General features: G+C 40.2%; 1 protein-coding gene across 2 annotated transcripts in view; it reads left to right on the top strand.

The window, feature by feature from the left end:
* The window catches only part of LOC124619894 (death domain-associated protein 6-like), a 150,318-nt gene that overhangs the window by 95,239 nt on the left and 37,562 nt on the right, over nt 1-17,517 (top strand). For both annotated transcript variants that reach the window (XM_047146525.1, XM_047146524.1), the window contains exon 7: nt 9,612-9,774. In XM_047146525.1, the coding sequence (XP_047002481.1) occupies nt 9,612-9,774 (163 nt within the window). The remainder of the gene's footprint in view (nt 1-9,611; nt 9,775-17,517) is intronic.

Here is a 17,517-nt window from a genome sequence, read left to right as displayed (position 1 = left end):
GAGAGAAAGAAAAGATACGGGAAAAATATATATAGACCATAGAGTGTAAGGAAGAATGACCCACATAGAGTGTTGAATTAAAAGAGAGACAGTGCTGAGACCCTAGGTTCTGGGTGACTTATTCTTCACTACATCAGATTTCAGTCCCCCATCCCCAATGATGGTGTCACCTGTTCTGAAAGTTTGAGTTCATTGCCTTTTTCAATTTGTATTTATGAAGGCCACACTCGTGTTGTACCTATTTTGGTGCTTGATCAGTAGGCACTCTTCTTCTGTGTCGTGGTGCATATCATACCTTTGTACTGTGAATGTGGGCATTTAGTGCAGAAATGTCCCTGGACGAATGACAGTTGTCTAGTATGGTATATAGAAATTTGCAACAAACAATAGAAGGCACATGATGAATTAACAGTAATGTGGAAAGGGCAGATTGCAACTCACCACATAGATGAGGCACTGGCAGGCACAAGGGAAAAGTATACTAGAAATATTTCAACTTTCAGACAAAGTGCTTCTTCAGAAGTAGAAAATCACACACATTTACATAACAGTAACTCACACACCCGTGCTGATTGTCTCCTGGTGCTAATTGCAAGCATCTGATTTTAAACAAATCCCAGTTCAAATCTTCAAACATAAGAGATACAGTTCCTGTTCTTGGAGTGCTCTGCAGTGATCAGCATAGAAAGGTGTCTTCAGGTTAGACCTTTTCTTTTTAAATTTGTTATAATAGTATTTACTGTGTCATATAACAATTTATTTTATGCATACGTATCTACACTGAGTCAACATTTGACCCTCTCTGTCTTGAGCCATGTACTGCTCGTTACTTATATGCTGGTTTCTAGTGTAGGATCACCCAGTCCTAAATAAATTTGCAAGCTAAAAGAATTACAGAAATTTATTTAAATGAATCTGATACCCTACACATGCTACACATGGTTAATATTACCACCACATTTATCATGTGTTTCAGCAGTGTGTAGTTGAAGTTCATGTGTGCCTTCACATTTCAAGAACTTCAACTGGAGCCTTAGGAAGGAGCTGTGTCTGCACCATTCTCAAAAAATGATGAAACATACTATAGGCTGAACTTTGAAAGTGCATTTCCTTAAGTTGTTTGCTAAACAGGTGGATAGAACTCATCAGAATACAGAGGTATTCATTGCATTGCCAAAGCCTCATAATTATTTTATTCCATTCTCATTTTGACACTATAAATACTAACTCACAAGGAAGTATAAATGCTTTTAAATGTGTATCTTAGTACTTCCCATATTCTTTTTGATCCATTATGAAGTCGTAGGGAACTAAGAATGGGAAGCAATCATGAAAAGATGGAACCCAAACTGGATTTTCCTACAGACACTTTGAAGTTACCATGAGGTCATGCTTTGTCATATAGCCCAATTTTATAGCCCTAAAACTTTCAGAGAGCAATGTGTAAATTATAATGTCCCTGCCACTGTGTATGGGGCTGAACAGTCATTGTATGAGGGTAGTAATAAAGTTTTAATGGTCATCTCAGAAAAATCAGGTCAATTTTTTGTCTGTTTGCAAGTGCATGTCAGCAAACCTGACACACATTAAAATCTCTGGGTAACAGTATTGTAGCACACTGCTAGAGGAGCCAAAGCAAAATGACATAGCACATTCATGAAGTGGAATATTGTGTGGTAATTTGTTCTCCACATTTGAAAGTAGACAATGGTGCAAAAGTCCAAGCTGAGTGATGGAGGTGTATGACAACAGTCGAATGTCATGCAAAACAGTGATTAGGTGGCGTAGATGCTTCTGTTTTGGTCAAAAAGTCTGAATGCCAAAGAGCAAAGTGGCAGATCATCTCTACATGAAGAATGAGAAGTCTCAGGAGAACTGGAAGCCATACTGTTCAAAAAGATAATTCTATCAGATTTGAGGAAATAGTGGTAAAAGTGAAAATCAGTCAGTGAGTTTTCAACATCTTGCATGACTTTTTGTGAATGAAGGAGGTCACTGCCTCCTGTGGCTGCTCACATCCGTTCAAAAAGCTCTCGAAATTGGCAGTGGCAGAAATGCTGCAGCTTTGTTAGCTCAAGCCAGATGACTTATTTGGCTGCCTGATCACCATGTATGAGTTCTGGGCCACCAAGAAAATCGAGCAAACTCTGGAAACAGGTGAATTAACACTACTGAAAAAGGTGGAGAACCAACCATAATCAGACAAGGTAATGCTGGGTACTTGTTGGGACAGCCACGACTTGGAGCTAATAGGTAATGCTTGTAGGGCGCAAACTGTCATAGGAGCATACTACCAAACTCTGCTGATGACTTTATTGGACAAAGTGTCACAAACTGCTGTCCAAGTGGGTGTTTATGCTTCATTAGAACACGCCACTCATTCTGCACAGAACACAGCAGTCATGCTGTTTCTTTGTGCTATCAAATTTTGCCTCACACTCTGTATGCTCCTGACATGACACCCAGTACTCTCTTCATATTTTATTAAGAAAGAAACATTCCACTGCAGACATTTCCAGGATAGGTACAAGCTGATTTTTTGGGGTGGAACGTTTTCTGAAAGCCAAAATGCGGGATTGTACAATGAAGGTATTCACCAAATCATCCTTTGTTGGGAAACGTCAAATTGAAGGACGAATATATAAAGAAGGATGAACGCTGTCACCAAGTTTAATGGTGTCAACATGATTATTTTGAGGTGATAATTGAAATGACCGTCTCACACATGTGATTCTGAAGTCACTGGAGTGAGTGTGATGTGACTTCTAGATGTGTTCTCAGATTCCGTGTTTGCCCTTCAGAGGATTCAGCTAGTGTTCTCAGAAAACAGAATGATTTAGAATGTCAAGGATAAACTAATATTTTTACAGTGAGAAAAACAGGAAGGAAGATGGTGATATTCCTGCTGGATGACTAGGTACATGAGAATGAGCAAGCCAGGGGCAATAATGGGGAAAGTTTTCTGATACAGTATGGCATTCCATTATCAACTATTACCTCATAGCCAAAGAGAAGAGTAATACCCTGTGGGGGAAAAAAAGAAAAAAGAAAATGCAACACCCTCAGGGACAAGGTCGTTTTACTGACAAGTGAGATGGTATGACAACATATTGACACCAAATGAAATATACGTCACACAAAAGGGTTTCCAGACAGTTGCATCAATACATTATCAATAGATTATCCCAAACATCTTGTGCCTTTTGTTGCAGCTTGGCAATCATTCTTGCAGGCTTACCCAGATGTGTTCCGTAGATGAGAGATCTGGTGATCTTACTGCCTATGTCAGTTGTAAACCATGAAGAGTATGTTGCGTTGCAGCAGCTGTATGTGCACATGCGTTGTCCTTTTGAAAAAGCACATCATCTTCCTATCAAAGAAATGGCAGTAGAATAGGGATAACAGCCTGTGCAGTGTATCAGACACTAGTGTCTTTACCCTGCAGAAATACCACACATGACTGTGAGTCATAACTGTTGACCCCCCATACTTTAAGCCTGGGATCGGATCTTTGTGTCGTGAGTGAATGCACTCTGGAATAAACAGCTCACCAGGTGTACACCATACTTGTGTGCACCCATTGCTTGCATACAGACAAAACCTGATCTAATCAATGAAGGCAACAGAGTGCTGTTCCACTCTCCTGTAAACTCTTTCATGACGCCAGAGTAGCCATTTTTGGTATTGTCGTGGTGTCAGTGGTAGCCTGGCCAGAGGCACACTTGATTGTAACCCTGCTGTAAGCAGACAGTTCCTGTTGTCCCTGATGACACAGCAGGTGCAACATGTGCCTGGATTTCATCTGTGGAAGATGTTTGGTGAACCACTGCTGCTCACACAGGGCGTTGATCTTGACATGCGTCTATATGATATGGACATCCAGAACCTGACCTACAAGTGTGGGAATGTTGCATAGACGACTTCTGGAAGCAATGACACCACTGATACATTGTGTCCAACATACACAGTAATCTGTTAAAACCTCTCTCCATCCAGGTTTCCACAGGCCCTCAGTGCGACCCTGTTCAAATGACTGAAGCTGTTCAACAGTAGCACATACTTATTGGGGGGAGGGGGGTGCATGGGTAATAACGTAGAATGAATGTTGCAAACACTGTTCACCTTTAAACTGAGCACAGTTACTGTCTGCAGTGTCAAAGCAGAGGGTGTGCAGAGAGGCCTCCTGAGTGCAGTCTGATGCTGTTGACCCTGACAAATGAATCACTAACACTTCATCCCCTTAGTATGCGCATATTATACCCTGAGCCACTGAACACAGTACTTGAGGATGTTGCAATCCCCCTCCCTGCCGGGGTACGTTAAAGGGAGAGTGACTGAGTGGGGATCCAAAACAGTGAGCTACGTCAGTTGAAGTGAATTACAAAGCTATAGTGGATGTTACTCGAGTTACTCTGCTGTAAATAAGTCATGCTGGCATGAATGAGGACGGACATGACACTGCTCTGAGAGACATAATCACCTCGTCCAGGAAAAAGACACTCCAATTTGCAGTGTTTGTGAAGTTCTGATTGACTGCATTTTATTTTCATAAAAGAAGGCAGCAGTTTACCTGGATAAATGACCTGCTCTCCATTGTAGGTAAATTGCAATGATTGTGGGAAAAGGTTTTGTGTGTTCTCTGGGCCTCAAAAAATTTGGTAGGATATCTGGCCTGCCATATGTGTCTTAATCATTTGGTTTCCTTGTGATTAAGCAGGGTCTGCCTTCTCACAAGAATACAAATTTTTTTTTTTTTTTTTTTTTTTTTTTTTTTATAATCCCTAAGCACGTTTCACAGTTATGGTATCTTCAGCATGTGCTTTGTTTTATTGTTTCTGAAAAGTATACATACAAGTTTTATGTAGTTTAGGAATATGTCAACATCAGATTTTGTGATTACATATGTACTTTACTTTTGTTGTTGTTGTTGTTGTTGTTGTTGTTAAGTGTGGCCTATGGTTGCTAACATAAATCAGCTGCAGGTCTATATTAATACAGCATGGTGTCATTTGCAACACAGGAATATTCTAGACATCTGTACTGAATTGTAGTTTTGGATATAACCTCTAAAACATGTATTCCAGTAAAATAGTGTCATATGCCCTTTTTTGTGCTTACTATTGCTGTAACAGACCTGTCCTGAGCTGTACTTTATTAATTGTCTACTAATGTGTTATGTTGTTGTTGTTGTTGTTGCTGCTGCTGCCACTTTTATGTTCAAAGCGATCTGTGAGCATCAATAAAATTTTGACTTGGAAAACTATTCGGCGTGGTTTGCTAATTATAGATTGTGTTGTGGATTTATAACAGCATTTACTCAAGCTCATTGATGAATTGTGGATGTTACTCCATTGCTGGTTTTATTGTTCATCCACTTTCTTGTTGTATACATTTTAACAAAGAATGGAATTTGTATACACATTAAGCACCTAAATTTAGAAATGTCTCTGTGGATATTGTTTAACAGTACTCACTTTGTAGTTAGTACTGCACAAGCCCTATTAGCCAGTGGTTACGCACCATAAACACAAAATATTGAGCAACCTCTTCACTGCAGAGAGATCTGTTATTTCTTTCTGAAGATTTACTGCTTTTGAATTATTGTCCAGAATCCCAGCAGTATTATAATACCTATGGCTATTCTTTGAGAGTTGTGAAATGCATATCTTGAGGAGACAAAGCTTTTGTAGTCTTTCTGGTTGTTCAGTGAGCAACTACTTGATAATTTCAACAATACAGAGCTGTTCCTGTGCAGCTACTTGATAATTTCAACAGTGCAGGGCTGTCCCAGTGAGAAATGACATCTACCTGTAGTCAGTCAAGGGTGCCAAATTCTTCTGTGTTTATGAATGTTCACCCTCGGTTATTTGATTGCTCTTGGCATTATTAAACCCGGTGGGGCACTGCTCGAATGCCCTTAGAACCATGTGGTTGTCTTATTGGGTAGGTAAAACTGACTTAACAGTGTACCATGGCATACTTCATGTTCCAAATCCCATATGGCAACTTTAAATAACTGTATTATTAATTACATAGCCTTGGCTGCAAATATGTTTACTTGACTTTACTGTTGTTGGTGCACTGATGATTAATATTTTAAACTGTTGACTTTAATGAAGTCCAAACAAGCTTTATAAAATTTTCATTAGGAGAAGTGAGCAGGTTGAATCAGCATTAACATTCTAAGGTTGTATTGCAAGGGCCACATTGACATCCTGTACAGGTCTTTCTGCATTACGTTTTCTGTCATTTCTGTGTGTGTATCTACTTCTGCATTTGTACTCTGCAAATTATCACATGTGGAGGCCAATCAATTATAATTTTCCTCCACTTTGGTTCCATCTGAAAATGGTGTGTAGAGAGACATGTAGCCTCTAGGCCACTGTATAAACTCCATTATCTCACATTTTAAAGGTGAGATCCTTATGCACTATGTTTATGGCTTAAGTCATATGTTTCTTGGCTATTTTTATCCAGTGAGTGCTCAAATTTTTAGGAGTAACTGTTTCCATAGTGTAAATTACGTTTGCTTCAGCATGTCCCACAATGGTTTATCGTACACACAATATCTAATCAAAAGTGTCTGGACACCTATCAGTGGAGAATGACATGGGGTGTATCCACCCTTTGGCTTTATGACAGCTTTAACTATGCCGGGGATGATTTCAGTGATATGCCTGGATGCCTGTGGAGGAATGGGACCCCATTCTTTGTCAAGAGCTGAATCCAGAGATGATAGTGATGTTGGACACTGGGATCTGCAGTGAAGTTGATGTTCTGGCTCATCCCAAAGGTGTTAATTGGTTGGGCCTGCCGGCAGGCCTGTCCATTTCAGGAATGTTATTATCCACAAATCATTGCCTCACAGGTGTTACTTAATAACAGGTTACATTGTCATGCTAATACGAACAATCATTGCCTCCTAAGTGTTCTTCTATTATATGCAGTACATGATGTGAAGTGTGTTCATATCCTTCTGCATTTAGCATTGTCTTACATGCAGTAAGGGGACAATTTCGGTATCTGACAGTGATTTGGATTCCCCACCCAGCACGGACATGGACGTGTCAGAGGTACTAAGGCTGTGAACAGCAACTGCGGGCTGCCATCGTAAGGGGAGCCACTGTCAAAATACGAGTGTCATGTGGCACCACCCAGTGGCAACTTTTTGCTGCTGAGTCTGTGGCCTGGGCTCGTGGCACAGATCATTGCATGTTGTACCTTGTAGCTACTCGTATCGTACCTTGTAGCTACTCGTATCGTACCATTGCACAGCCTAGTTGACTCAGTTTGTTTTCTGGACTCAAGTGTTTACTGATTCGAAACTGTTGTATTTCTACACTGACTTCATGGAGTCCCAAACTTGTTACTAGTTCATTCACTTTGTGAACTCAGTCAGTTGTGGACATATAGGAATGTGTGTTTGTTTCCTTGTGGTTTAGTGTACCCTCCAGAGCAAGTGACTATAAATAGGTGACCTACGCCATGCAGGATAGAAAAGTCCACACCCTAATCTGGAAAAAAAAGAAAGAAAACCGTAACACCACCTTTTCTGTACTTCACTGTTGGCACTACACACGATGGGTGTGGCTTATGAGAAGCTGCATGACCGTTCTACTCACACTCCCTGTGCACAGTCACAGCACTAGCTGGATTGCTGGTAGCATTTGAAACTCAAAAGTGATATCTTCTACTGATGAAATGTCTTACAACCATTTTCTGCAACACTAGAGGGTCATGTCTTTCAGTATATGAGGTTTGTCTGATCTTGGTTTAGTTGTGGTTGTTCCTCCATGTTGCCACTGCACAATTGCATCAGCAACAGTTGATCTGGGCAGCTTTAGAAGTGTTGTAATGTCACTATTGGAGTTGTTACTCAAGTGACATTCGATGCCTAGTCCAGGTTCAAAGTTGTGGAGCTCTCCTGACCAACCTGTTCCGCTGTTACTACTCATCTTTTGACAACACAGTACTTCCTGCCTTCTCTTATTCTGGTGAATGCGCCCCTTGTGACATCTAGTGGTCAATTCTGCATTACATACTTTTGAACAGTTAGTGTATCTATGACACTCTTCTGCTCAGTGAGCATCCCAGACAGAGAAAGAGTAGTAACAAATGGATGAGGCAGTATGTTTGTAAATGACCTTTTCATATATTTTCTAACAAAGAGACCACCCAGCAATTGTATTTTTTTTTTAATTTATGGTACATAAAATTCAAAACTCAAACATCAGTTACACAAAGCTGTTCAATGCAGCTCTGAAAAATTCTTTGTAAAATCTGCCAAACTTCACGAACTTTAATTCCCTAAAATGAAAGTGATTTTCATGATGGGTACAGTGGCTCACTGGGTGGGTTCAGAGAATTGTAATCAGGTAATCTCACTATGGACTCCACCCTCCCTCCCGAATACTTACAGCATTTAACATAAAATTCATCAAATTTTCTAATTAACACATATCTAATCATTATTCTTATGAAAAATGCAAGTCTTTTTGTTTCTATTATATATCAAATGAAAAATTTCAGTTTTCATTGCAAATATAAGTTCTTAATTATTGATGTAATATAAAATATTTTATTTATTCTCATATCAGAAATATTACTGTATTACTTCTGTCCAGAACTCGTCCACTTCCAGTGCATTTTCTGTTCCACGATGAAGTTTCATCTTTTGGGCAGGCAGTTAGACATAGCTAGCATTGAAGCATGTGATGAATAGTTTGGTCTTCTCCACAGTCACAATGAATATCATCTTGATCAGTGTAGCCCCATCTTTCAAATTCACTTTGATCTGCCAACTCTAGATCTCAGTCTATTCAGGAACTTCTAAGTCATTCATTTTTCATCATAGTCAGAAGTTTCAGAAACTCTTTTCTACTCAGAAGCAAGGTAGGTCATAGCCCTTGATAGTTGCAGCCTACTTTTTTCAGCCGTGGTTCTAAGTGCCGCCGATGTTCTAAGGAAACTCCTCCTTGACTTCAGTCATTGCAGATGCAGTTCGTGCACATACAGAGGCTGGATTCTTTTTTGCTCCACTGCCTTTCTTTCCTCATTTGCAGCTATTTCTCTTTGAACAGCAGTTGGTGCTATTCTTGTGAGGTGGTGAAGCCATTTGACTGGACTATATTTAAAGTAACCTGTTATGATTCAGCAAGCATCATTGAGAGCTATGTCCACCTGTTTGCCATGTGTTGAATTATACCAGACAGGTCATGCATACTCTGCTGCAGAAAAGCATAGTACCATTGCAGAAATTTGTGTAGAATGAGGCTGGCTAGCCCACTGTAATATGGACAGTTTCCATAGAATATTGTTACTAGTGGAGGCTTTTGACATGGCATTGCATGCAATGCTTCTTGAAAGTAAGGGATCTATCAAGTGTCATTCCTAGATATTTTGCGGTATCATATTGTTTCAGTTTGACACCTGACCAAACTGTCTTTAATTTGCAACTAGCTTCCCTGGTTCTCCTTATTGTAATTCACACTATAAAAATGAATGCACATACAACACTTTAATTATTAAATATATATAAATTAAAAGTTCACAATTTGCTCTGCACTTTTTTTCTGTTTAGGTAATTGTTATATATTTGCTTTTCTTTACAGGTTATTGACAAATTTGCTGATCAAACAAAAGATATTATACCAGAAGAGGTTGCTGATGATGAAATAGCAAGCAAATCAGAGGATGAAGAAGAGGATGGTAGTGAAAAAGAGACTGTTGATGGAAGTGAAACAGAAGATGACTTTGTTGATAAGATTTTGGCAGGTTAGTGTGTGCCAGACAATGTTATGAAGTGTTATCATGCATGTTGGAAATGAAACCTATGTACTGGAATAAATTAGTCAAAGAGATAATTAATATCAAATAGGAAACACTTTCTAACATTCTGCAAAATGGTATGTATTTGGACATGGAGTGGTTTACAGCTTCTTGAGCCACTATTAGGTGAAAACAGAATGTTGCAACACAGATCAAATGAGGTGCAACTCTCACAGGTTTTATTTGTACAGAAGACACAAAAATGATGGCATGTGAAGTGTGTACATAGGAAAGCATTACATTTTTGTCACACAGAAATAGCTACATTAACTAAAAATGAAAACAAAGTTTTTTGATGTGAAGATACAAAGGGCAGGCAAATGAAAACAAGGCTTGGACATTGTTAATGCAGGTTGGTATGTGTGTAGAAGTTTTCTGTATGGGGAATCAGGAAGGAACAGCATGCATGTTCACCACTGTGCCATGTGTGTGTGTGTGTGTGTGTGTGTGTGTGTGTGTGTCTTCACTACGTAGGCCAGGAAGGGGGAACAGTGAGACGTAGTGTGATTTTTGACTGCAGAGGGATTGTCTGGCAGTGCAATTCATGCCCATTACTCCTTCTGTCATTGTTGCAGTGAATGCTGCCACCAGAAATGACCACAGTGGAGGGTGAAAAACATTCGGCTCATGTTGGGCATCAGTCACAGTATGGATCATGCCATCATGACAGAGCATGAGAAGTTCTGGAAAATCTGTGAACTGAGGGTTCTGCACAGGATGATGGAAGAGCAGAAATTGATCAGAATATCAACATCGCTACTGCACCTGGAATGGTATCACAATGAAGAAGAATATCAGTTCCTGTACTATATTGTCATGGGAGATGAGACATACTGTCATTTTGAGCCAGAGAACATCGAGCCAATGGTAGAAGCACATGGATTCACCCCTCTGAAAAATTCAGAACTGTGCATGCCAGCTCCAGGAAAGATGTGGTGACATTGTTCTTTGACTGCAAGGGCCAACTGCTCATTGACTTTCTGGAACGTGGTGTCACAATTAGTGCACAGCGGTATGTAGACACATTGCAAAAATTTATGTGCACCATCAAGTCCAAGCACCCAGGAATGTTGACAGATGGTGTAATTCTGTTGCAGGCTAATGCCCACCCACATGTTAACAATGTTGTTTTGACAACACTACAGAAGTTTTACTGGGAAGCCCTTACACATCCTCCACACAGCCCCGCTCTCTCCCCGTGGAATTTCCATATTTTTGGAGCCCTGAAGGAGGACATTCATGACTGTCAATTTGCTTCAGACAAAGAGGTGCATGCCTGTGTGCACTCATAGTGTCATAAGCAACCGCAAATCTCCCTTTCATTTGGCTACCCCTTATACATTTAACAGCTGATGAGAAATAAAATTGAAATTACAGGTCTACTCTGGTGTTTGTAACTAAAAGTTAAATAACAGAGGAGGAAAAAGAAAACTGGTTTGGTCATTTGACAAGATCATCTCATAACAGAAAACCATTCATATTATGGAGAATGTGAAATTTTATGTTCTGTTAAGTAAAGCAGAATAGTGACCCTACAAGAAACACTGGGAATCAGTAAACATACGGCACAGAATGCCAGCTTAGTATTACATTATTATTGTAAATTCAGCTTTATTTTTCATCAGTTATTAAAAGTGCCCCTACTTAAAACATTTGTTTCCTTTTTAATTAATGCAACTAGTTATGTGTGACAAAAAATCTCATGTAAACACTCAAAATGTTATTTGTTTTTGTACCTTTTATATCTTCCGTGTAAGCAATATCTTTGTAAGTCACACTTCATTTTATCTTTGTTTGTAACAGTCAGTTGTTACCTGAAGATGGCATAAGATGCTGAAAGCTAATTCATGACCAAATAAATATGGTTTTGCAGAACATTAGGAAGTGTTTCCTGTTTAATATTATTATCATGTTGCGTCAAGCACCTACGCAAAACCCAGTCAGCATTAAAGGAGATTGTTGTCATCAGTAGTGGAAACTGAGACAATGCTACTGGTAGTATAGAAACATCTGTGATGAATATTGAGCTTCTAAAGAAGGGCATTTCTTCTTTGAGGACAGTGGGGAAAAAGAGGACAAGAGACAACTGGTGAAGAAAGAAAGATAAGGAGGAACGCAAACACAAAGGTAAATTGTGAGCGTGGTATCAGTCCTCAGTCAGACATCTAACTCTACATACACTGTGTGATTAAAAAGTTGAAGCACCCAGAAGAGGAGGAGGAAATGAAATAAAACTTCACTGGTGAGAGGATATGATGTTAGAGTATTTCAGTGATTACAAAATAGAGTCAAACTGACAAAGAACTTGGCATTATAAGCCCACTTATCAGAACGACATTGCACTGCTTTGGCCTGACGCATGCTCTGATTTGGTTGGGAAGCATGTCATAAAGCTGTTGTTTCCTCTCCTTATACAAACTGGGCCACAACTGTTGTAACTGGTCCTTGATAACCTGGGTGCTAGCACTGGGCCGGAGTTGATACTTGAGCTGATCACACATGTTCTATTGGGGACATGTGAAAGGATCTTGTTGACCATGGGACTGCCTGAACATAGCACAGACAGTTCATAGAACATGTCCCTCTTGTGAAAAGGGATCGTCTTATTCAAAAATGGCACCGCATTACTGTCATGTGAGGGGTAATGTATGAGGTTGCAGGATGTTTATCAGAGGTCCCTCAATCACTACCATTTGTGACCTGAAGTTATACCTGATAGCTCCCTACACCATAATACCAGAAGTCACACCACTGTGCCTATCCAAAACATTGGAAGAACTGGACCTCCACAGTTACCAACAATGGTCATCCAAGGTACTAAGGGACCGCAATTCATCAGTGAACACATTGTGATACCATTCATCATCAATCCGTGCTTCTCCGTCAAGACATCACTCCAAATGCAGCTTTTTGTGTTGTATTAATGGTAACCTAAACAGGAGCGGTAATTTCCTAAAGCTGCTAGTGTCCGACTGATGGTGTGACATGACACACAGTATTTCAGACAGTCTGTCACTTGTTCTAGAATGGCAGGCACAGACTTGAAGGGATTACGATGTGCCTGGTACTCTTAGTACAATGTAGCTGGTGGCCGTTTGTGTTTGTTTGGGACCTGTCCTCACATTCCCCTGCAGTCCGACATTGGGCCGCAGTCACGCCCAGATGCCTCACAAATCTGGATCTTGCATGATTCAGACCAGCTGGCCAAGTCAGGACTCACAATGAGGCTCCTTTTAAACTCAGTAAGGTGCTGATGATGCTGTTCTCTCACCTTATATAACCTACCATGCTTGGTAACAACACTAAACACAAACAACATGAATGCACTGTGGTGGCCATTCTACCTGTCATTAAGGATTGCAACTCATCTGCTGATGATGTGCGTGTCTATAAGGTTATATTGATGTCTGACCATTTCTTCTGGGTGTTCCACTTTTTTTGTCAGGCAACGGATGTAGGCTACAAGATAGCCAGACAATTAAATCTACAAATATATATGTATTTGTACAGCTCATGGTAGAAGGTGCTTTGTAGTAATATTAGCCATTTCCCATTCTATTCTATTTGCATTTGTAGTGGAAAAAAAGTAACTGTCTGTAGGACTGCATTCTCATCCTTATTTATGTTATTTTCTCTGTGCATGGTATATGATGGAGAGAATGGAACTGTAGTGCATTCCACTTGAATACTAACTCTCTAAATTTACTTAACAGGGCTTTATGGGAGCAATGTTGGCTTTCTTGTGATTCCCATTTGTTTATAAGCTGTACTGAGCTACTATGATCCTAGAGACATGTACCCAAATTCCTGGAATGTTTGTTTTGAGGCCTACTTGATAAGAACCCCAAAAATTAGAAGAGTACTCTGTCACATTAACATTTTATACATGGTCTTCTTAACAGATTGAATACATTTATGCTGTCATCCTTGCTAGTACTGATTTCACTTGTTCATTCTATTTCATATTTCTTCATAGTAGAAGCGGTGATAAAAAATTTCCATCTGAGAGCATTACTGCAGCATATATGCAACATAGTGCAACTCCGATGCGGGTATATAAGGACCAACATTTTGGCAAGCGAATACTGTGGGAATCGCGTCTTTCCAATGTGCGTGTGGTAAATGCAGGAACTTGAACTATGGTGACATCATTACCAGATGTTCCAAACAGGACCAACATACTGTTATTGTTTTTTTGGCTGGTGAAGGACAAACACCAGCAGGTATCCATCAGAGAATGAAGAACGTGAATGAATCAGCATGTATGTCAAAAACCACCATTGTGGAATGGGTGCTGCTGCTTCATGATAACATGTGTCCATACATCACAAATCTCATAATGCAGAAGTTATGTCAATTCAAGTGAGAGATACTTGTGCACATCCCCTGCAGTCCTCATTTCTCTCCATTTGATTATCATGCCTTTGGGCCCTAAAATGGGTCTTGAAAGGTCAATGATTCCTGTGGAATGACGATGTGCAGCAAGCAGTTACATACTTCCAGAATGAGATTTTCACTCTGCAGCGGAGTGTGCGCTGATATGAAACTTCCTGGCAGATTAAAACTGTGTGCCCGACCGAGACTCGAACTCGGGACCTTTGCCTTTCGCGGGCAAGTGCTCTACCAACTGAGCTACCGAAGCACGACTCACGCCCGGTACCCACAGCTTTACTTCTGCCAGTACCTCGTCTCCTACCTTCCAAACTTTACAGAAGCTCTCCTGCGAAACTTGCAGAACTAGCACTCCTGAAAGAAAGGATATTGCGGAGACATGGCTTAGCCACAGCCTGGGGGGTGTTTCCAGAATGAGATTTTCACTCTGCAGCGGAGTGTGCGCTGATATGAAACTTCCTGGCAGATTAAAACTGTGTGCCCGACCGAGACTCGAACTCAGGACCTTTGCCTTTCGCGGGCAAGTGCTCTACCAACTGAGCTACCGAAGCACGAGTCTCGGTCGGGCACACAGTTTTAATCTGCCAGGAAGTTTCAGTTACATACTTCTTCATGCAGCAGGATGCAGTGTTTTACCAAAAGGGTACCTTCAACTTGGTGTGTCAAAGGAATGATTGCCTTAGTGGTCAAAGGAATTTTGGCTGATGGGCAAATTGGTTAGGACTGTATGGCCTTCAAATGGAACTTTTTGATTGCCCCTTATATTACACCTTAGATACCTGGACAATGTTCTAATGCAAGGCATTCAATTCTGCTCATTAAAGGGTACAAAACCAGTGATGAATTTAAAGCACGAGGAGGCAGAATCTTGATCAAAATTAAAACTGAAAAACAAAAGAAAAAAAAGCATTTTAGAGTTTCTTCAGCAACATAGTTCAGTTGTTCTTGTGTTGCATGATATTACAAGCCTTGGAGAGAGACAAATCAGCAAGTTAACATACTCTGCTTATTTTCCATATGGAATTGTATTCTTGGGTAACTCGTCTTTAAGAAAGAAAGTAATGGAAAAAATTGTTGCAATTCAGTCCAACATTTTAGAGCCAAATCTAGTATCCACATCTGCATAGATACAACTCTAGCCATCGGCACATGGCGGAGGGTACCCTGTATCACTATTGGTTATTTCCTTTCTTGTTCCACTCACAGATAGTGAGGGAGGGAAAAAGTCTATCTATATACCCCCATTTGAGCTTAATTTCTCATATCTTATCTTCATGGGCGTTACACGAATGTATGTTAGTGGCAGTAGAATCATTAAGCAGTCAGCTTCAATGCTGGTTCTCTAAATTTTCTCAATACTGTTGCTCGAAAAGAACATCACTTCCCCTGCAGGGATTCCCATTTGAGTTCCTGAAGAATTTCCATGACACTTACGTGTTGTTCGAATTTAACAGTAACAAATCCAGCAGCCCGCCTCTGAATTGCTTCGATGTCTTGCTTTAATCCAACCTGGTATGGATCCCAAACACTTGAGCAGTTATCAAGAGCAGGTAGCATCAGTGTCCATATTTAGTTTCCATTGCAGTTTCGTAAATTCTCCCAATAAACTGAAGTCGAGCATTTGCCTTCCATACTAGTCTTCACATGCTCATTCCATTTCATATTGCTTATTTATACAAAGTGAATGTGTGACGCAGAACAGTACAGTTGTTGTATCTAAACATTATGGGTTTGTTTTTCCTACTCATCCATATTAACTTACATTTTTCTACATTTACAGCTAGCTGCCATTCATCACACCAACTAGAAATTTTGTCTGTCATCTTGTATTCACCTACAAGTCACTCAATTTCGACACCTTACTGTACACCACAGTGCCATCAGCAAACAACCTCAGATAGCTGCCCACCCTGTCTGCAAAATCATTTATGTATAGCCAAATCATTCATGTATATAGACCGCAAAAGCAGTCCTATCACACTTCCCTGGGGCACTGCTGATGATACCCTTGTCTCTGATGAACATTTGCATCGAGGACAACATACTGGGTTCTATAACTTAAAAAGTCTTTGAGCATTCACATATTCCATATGCTCACACCTTTGTTAAAAGCGCACAGTGGGGTGCCAAGTCACATGCTTTCTGGAAATATAGGAATATGGAATCTGCCTGTTGTGAGAAAAGGGCAAGCTGAGTTTCACACAAGCAGTGCTTTCTAAAACTATGCTGATTCGTAGACATAAGCTCCTCAGTTTCAAGAAAATTTATTATATTCAAACTAAGAATATGTTCAGTTACTGTGCAACAAACTGAAGTTAAGGATATTGGTCTGTAATTATGTGGGTCCGTTTGTGAACCCTTCCTAGGAACAGGAGCCACCTGTGCTTTTTTTGAGTCACTTTGGACTTTGCATTGGGCAAGAGATTTGCAATAAATGCGAGCTAGGTGAGTGGCCAGTGCTGTAGGGTATTCTTTGTCAAACCAAACTGGGATTCCATCCGGATCTACTGACTTATTTGCTTTCGAATCTTTCAATCATTTCTCTGTGCCAGGGATACCTACCTATTACTGTGTCATCCATGCAGGAGTCTGTCTGGTGTTCAAATGATGGTCTGTTTGTACGATTCTCCTGTGTGAATGATTTCTTGAATGCAAAGTTAAAACTTTGGCTTTCGTTTTGCTATCTTCAACTGCCACACCAGACTGGTCAACGAGCAATTGGATGGAAGCCTTAGGTGCGCTTAGCGACTTTACATAGGACCAGAAGTTCCTCAGGTTCTCTGCTAGATCTTTTGCTAAGGTATGACAGTGGTAATTGTTGTATGCTTCACTCTTACAAGAGGAGGCCGCCAATTGTGAAATTCAGATTCGATTCATACTGCGCATAATAAAAGCTCATGGCCAGAGGTGTAATGTGGCAAAGCACTAAGATGCACTTCTCAGCCGTTGTCGAGAAAACCGACAGTTAAAGAGAAACCGTTGCGGTGAAATACTCTCTACGATTTACAATTTTCTACAGCGTTGTGGCGCAGCGGTAAACGCTCGGGTTTGTAATCCGGAAGTCGCCGGATCGAATCTCGCGCCATGCAACTTTTTTTTTTTAGTATTTGTTTTTTGTAATTCAAATGTGTATATATATACACACACACACACACACACACACACACACACACACACACACACACACACACACACACAAATATATATATATAATTCCCGGCAATCAGTTGCAACAATTATGCATATAATAAGATGTTGAAAGTTGTTTGTCGTGGAAAAACTGGCGACTTCGAACAT

The sequence above is a fragment of the Schistocerca americana genome, chromosome 6 (assembly GCF_021461395.2).
Source record: "Schistocerca americana isolate TAMUIC-IGC-003095 chromosome 6, iqSchAmer2.1, whole genome shotgun sequence".
NCBI lineage: Eukaryota > Metazoa > Arthropoda > Insecta > Orthoptera > Acrididae > Schistocerca > Schistocerca americana.
The sequence above is the reverse complement of the archived record's forward strand: the minus strand, read 5'-3'. Positions and strand labels throughout refer to the sequence as shown.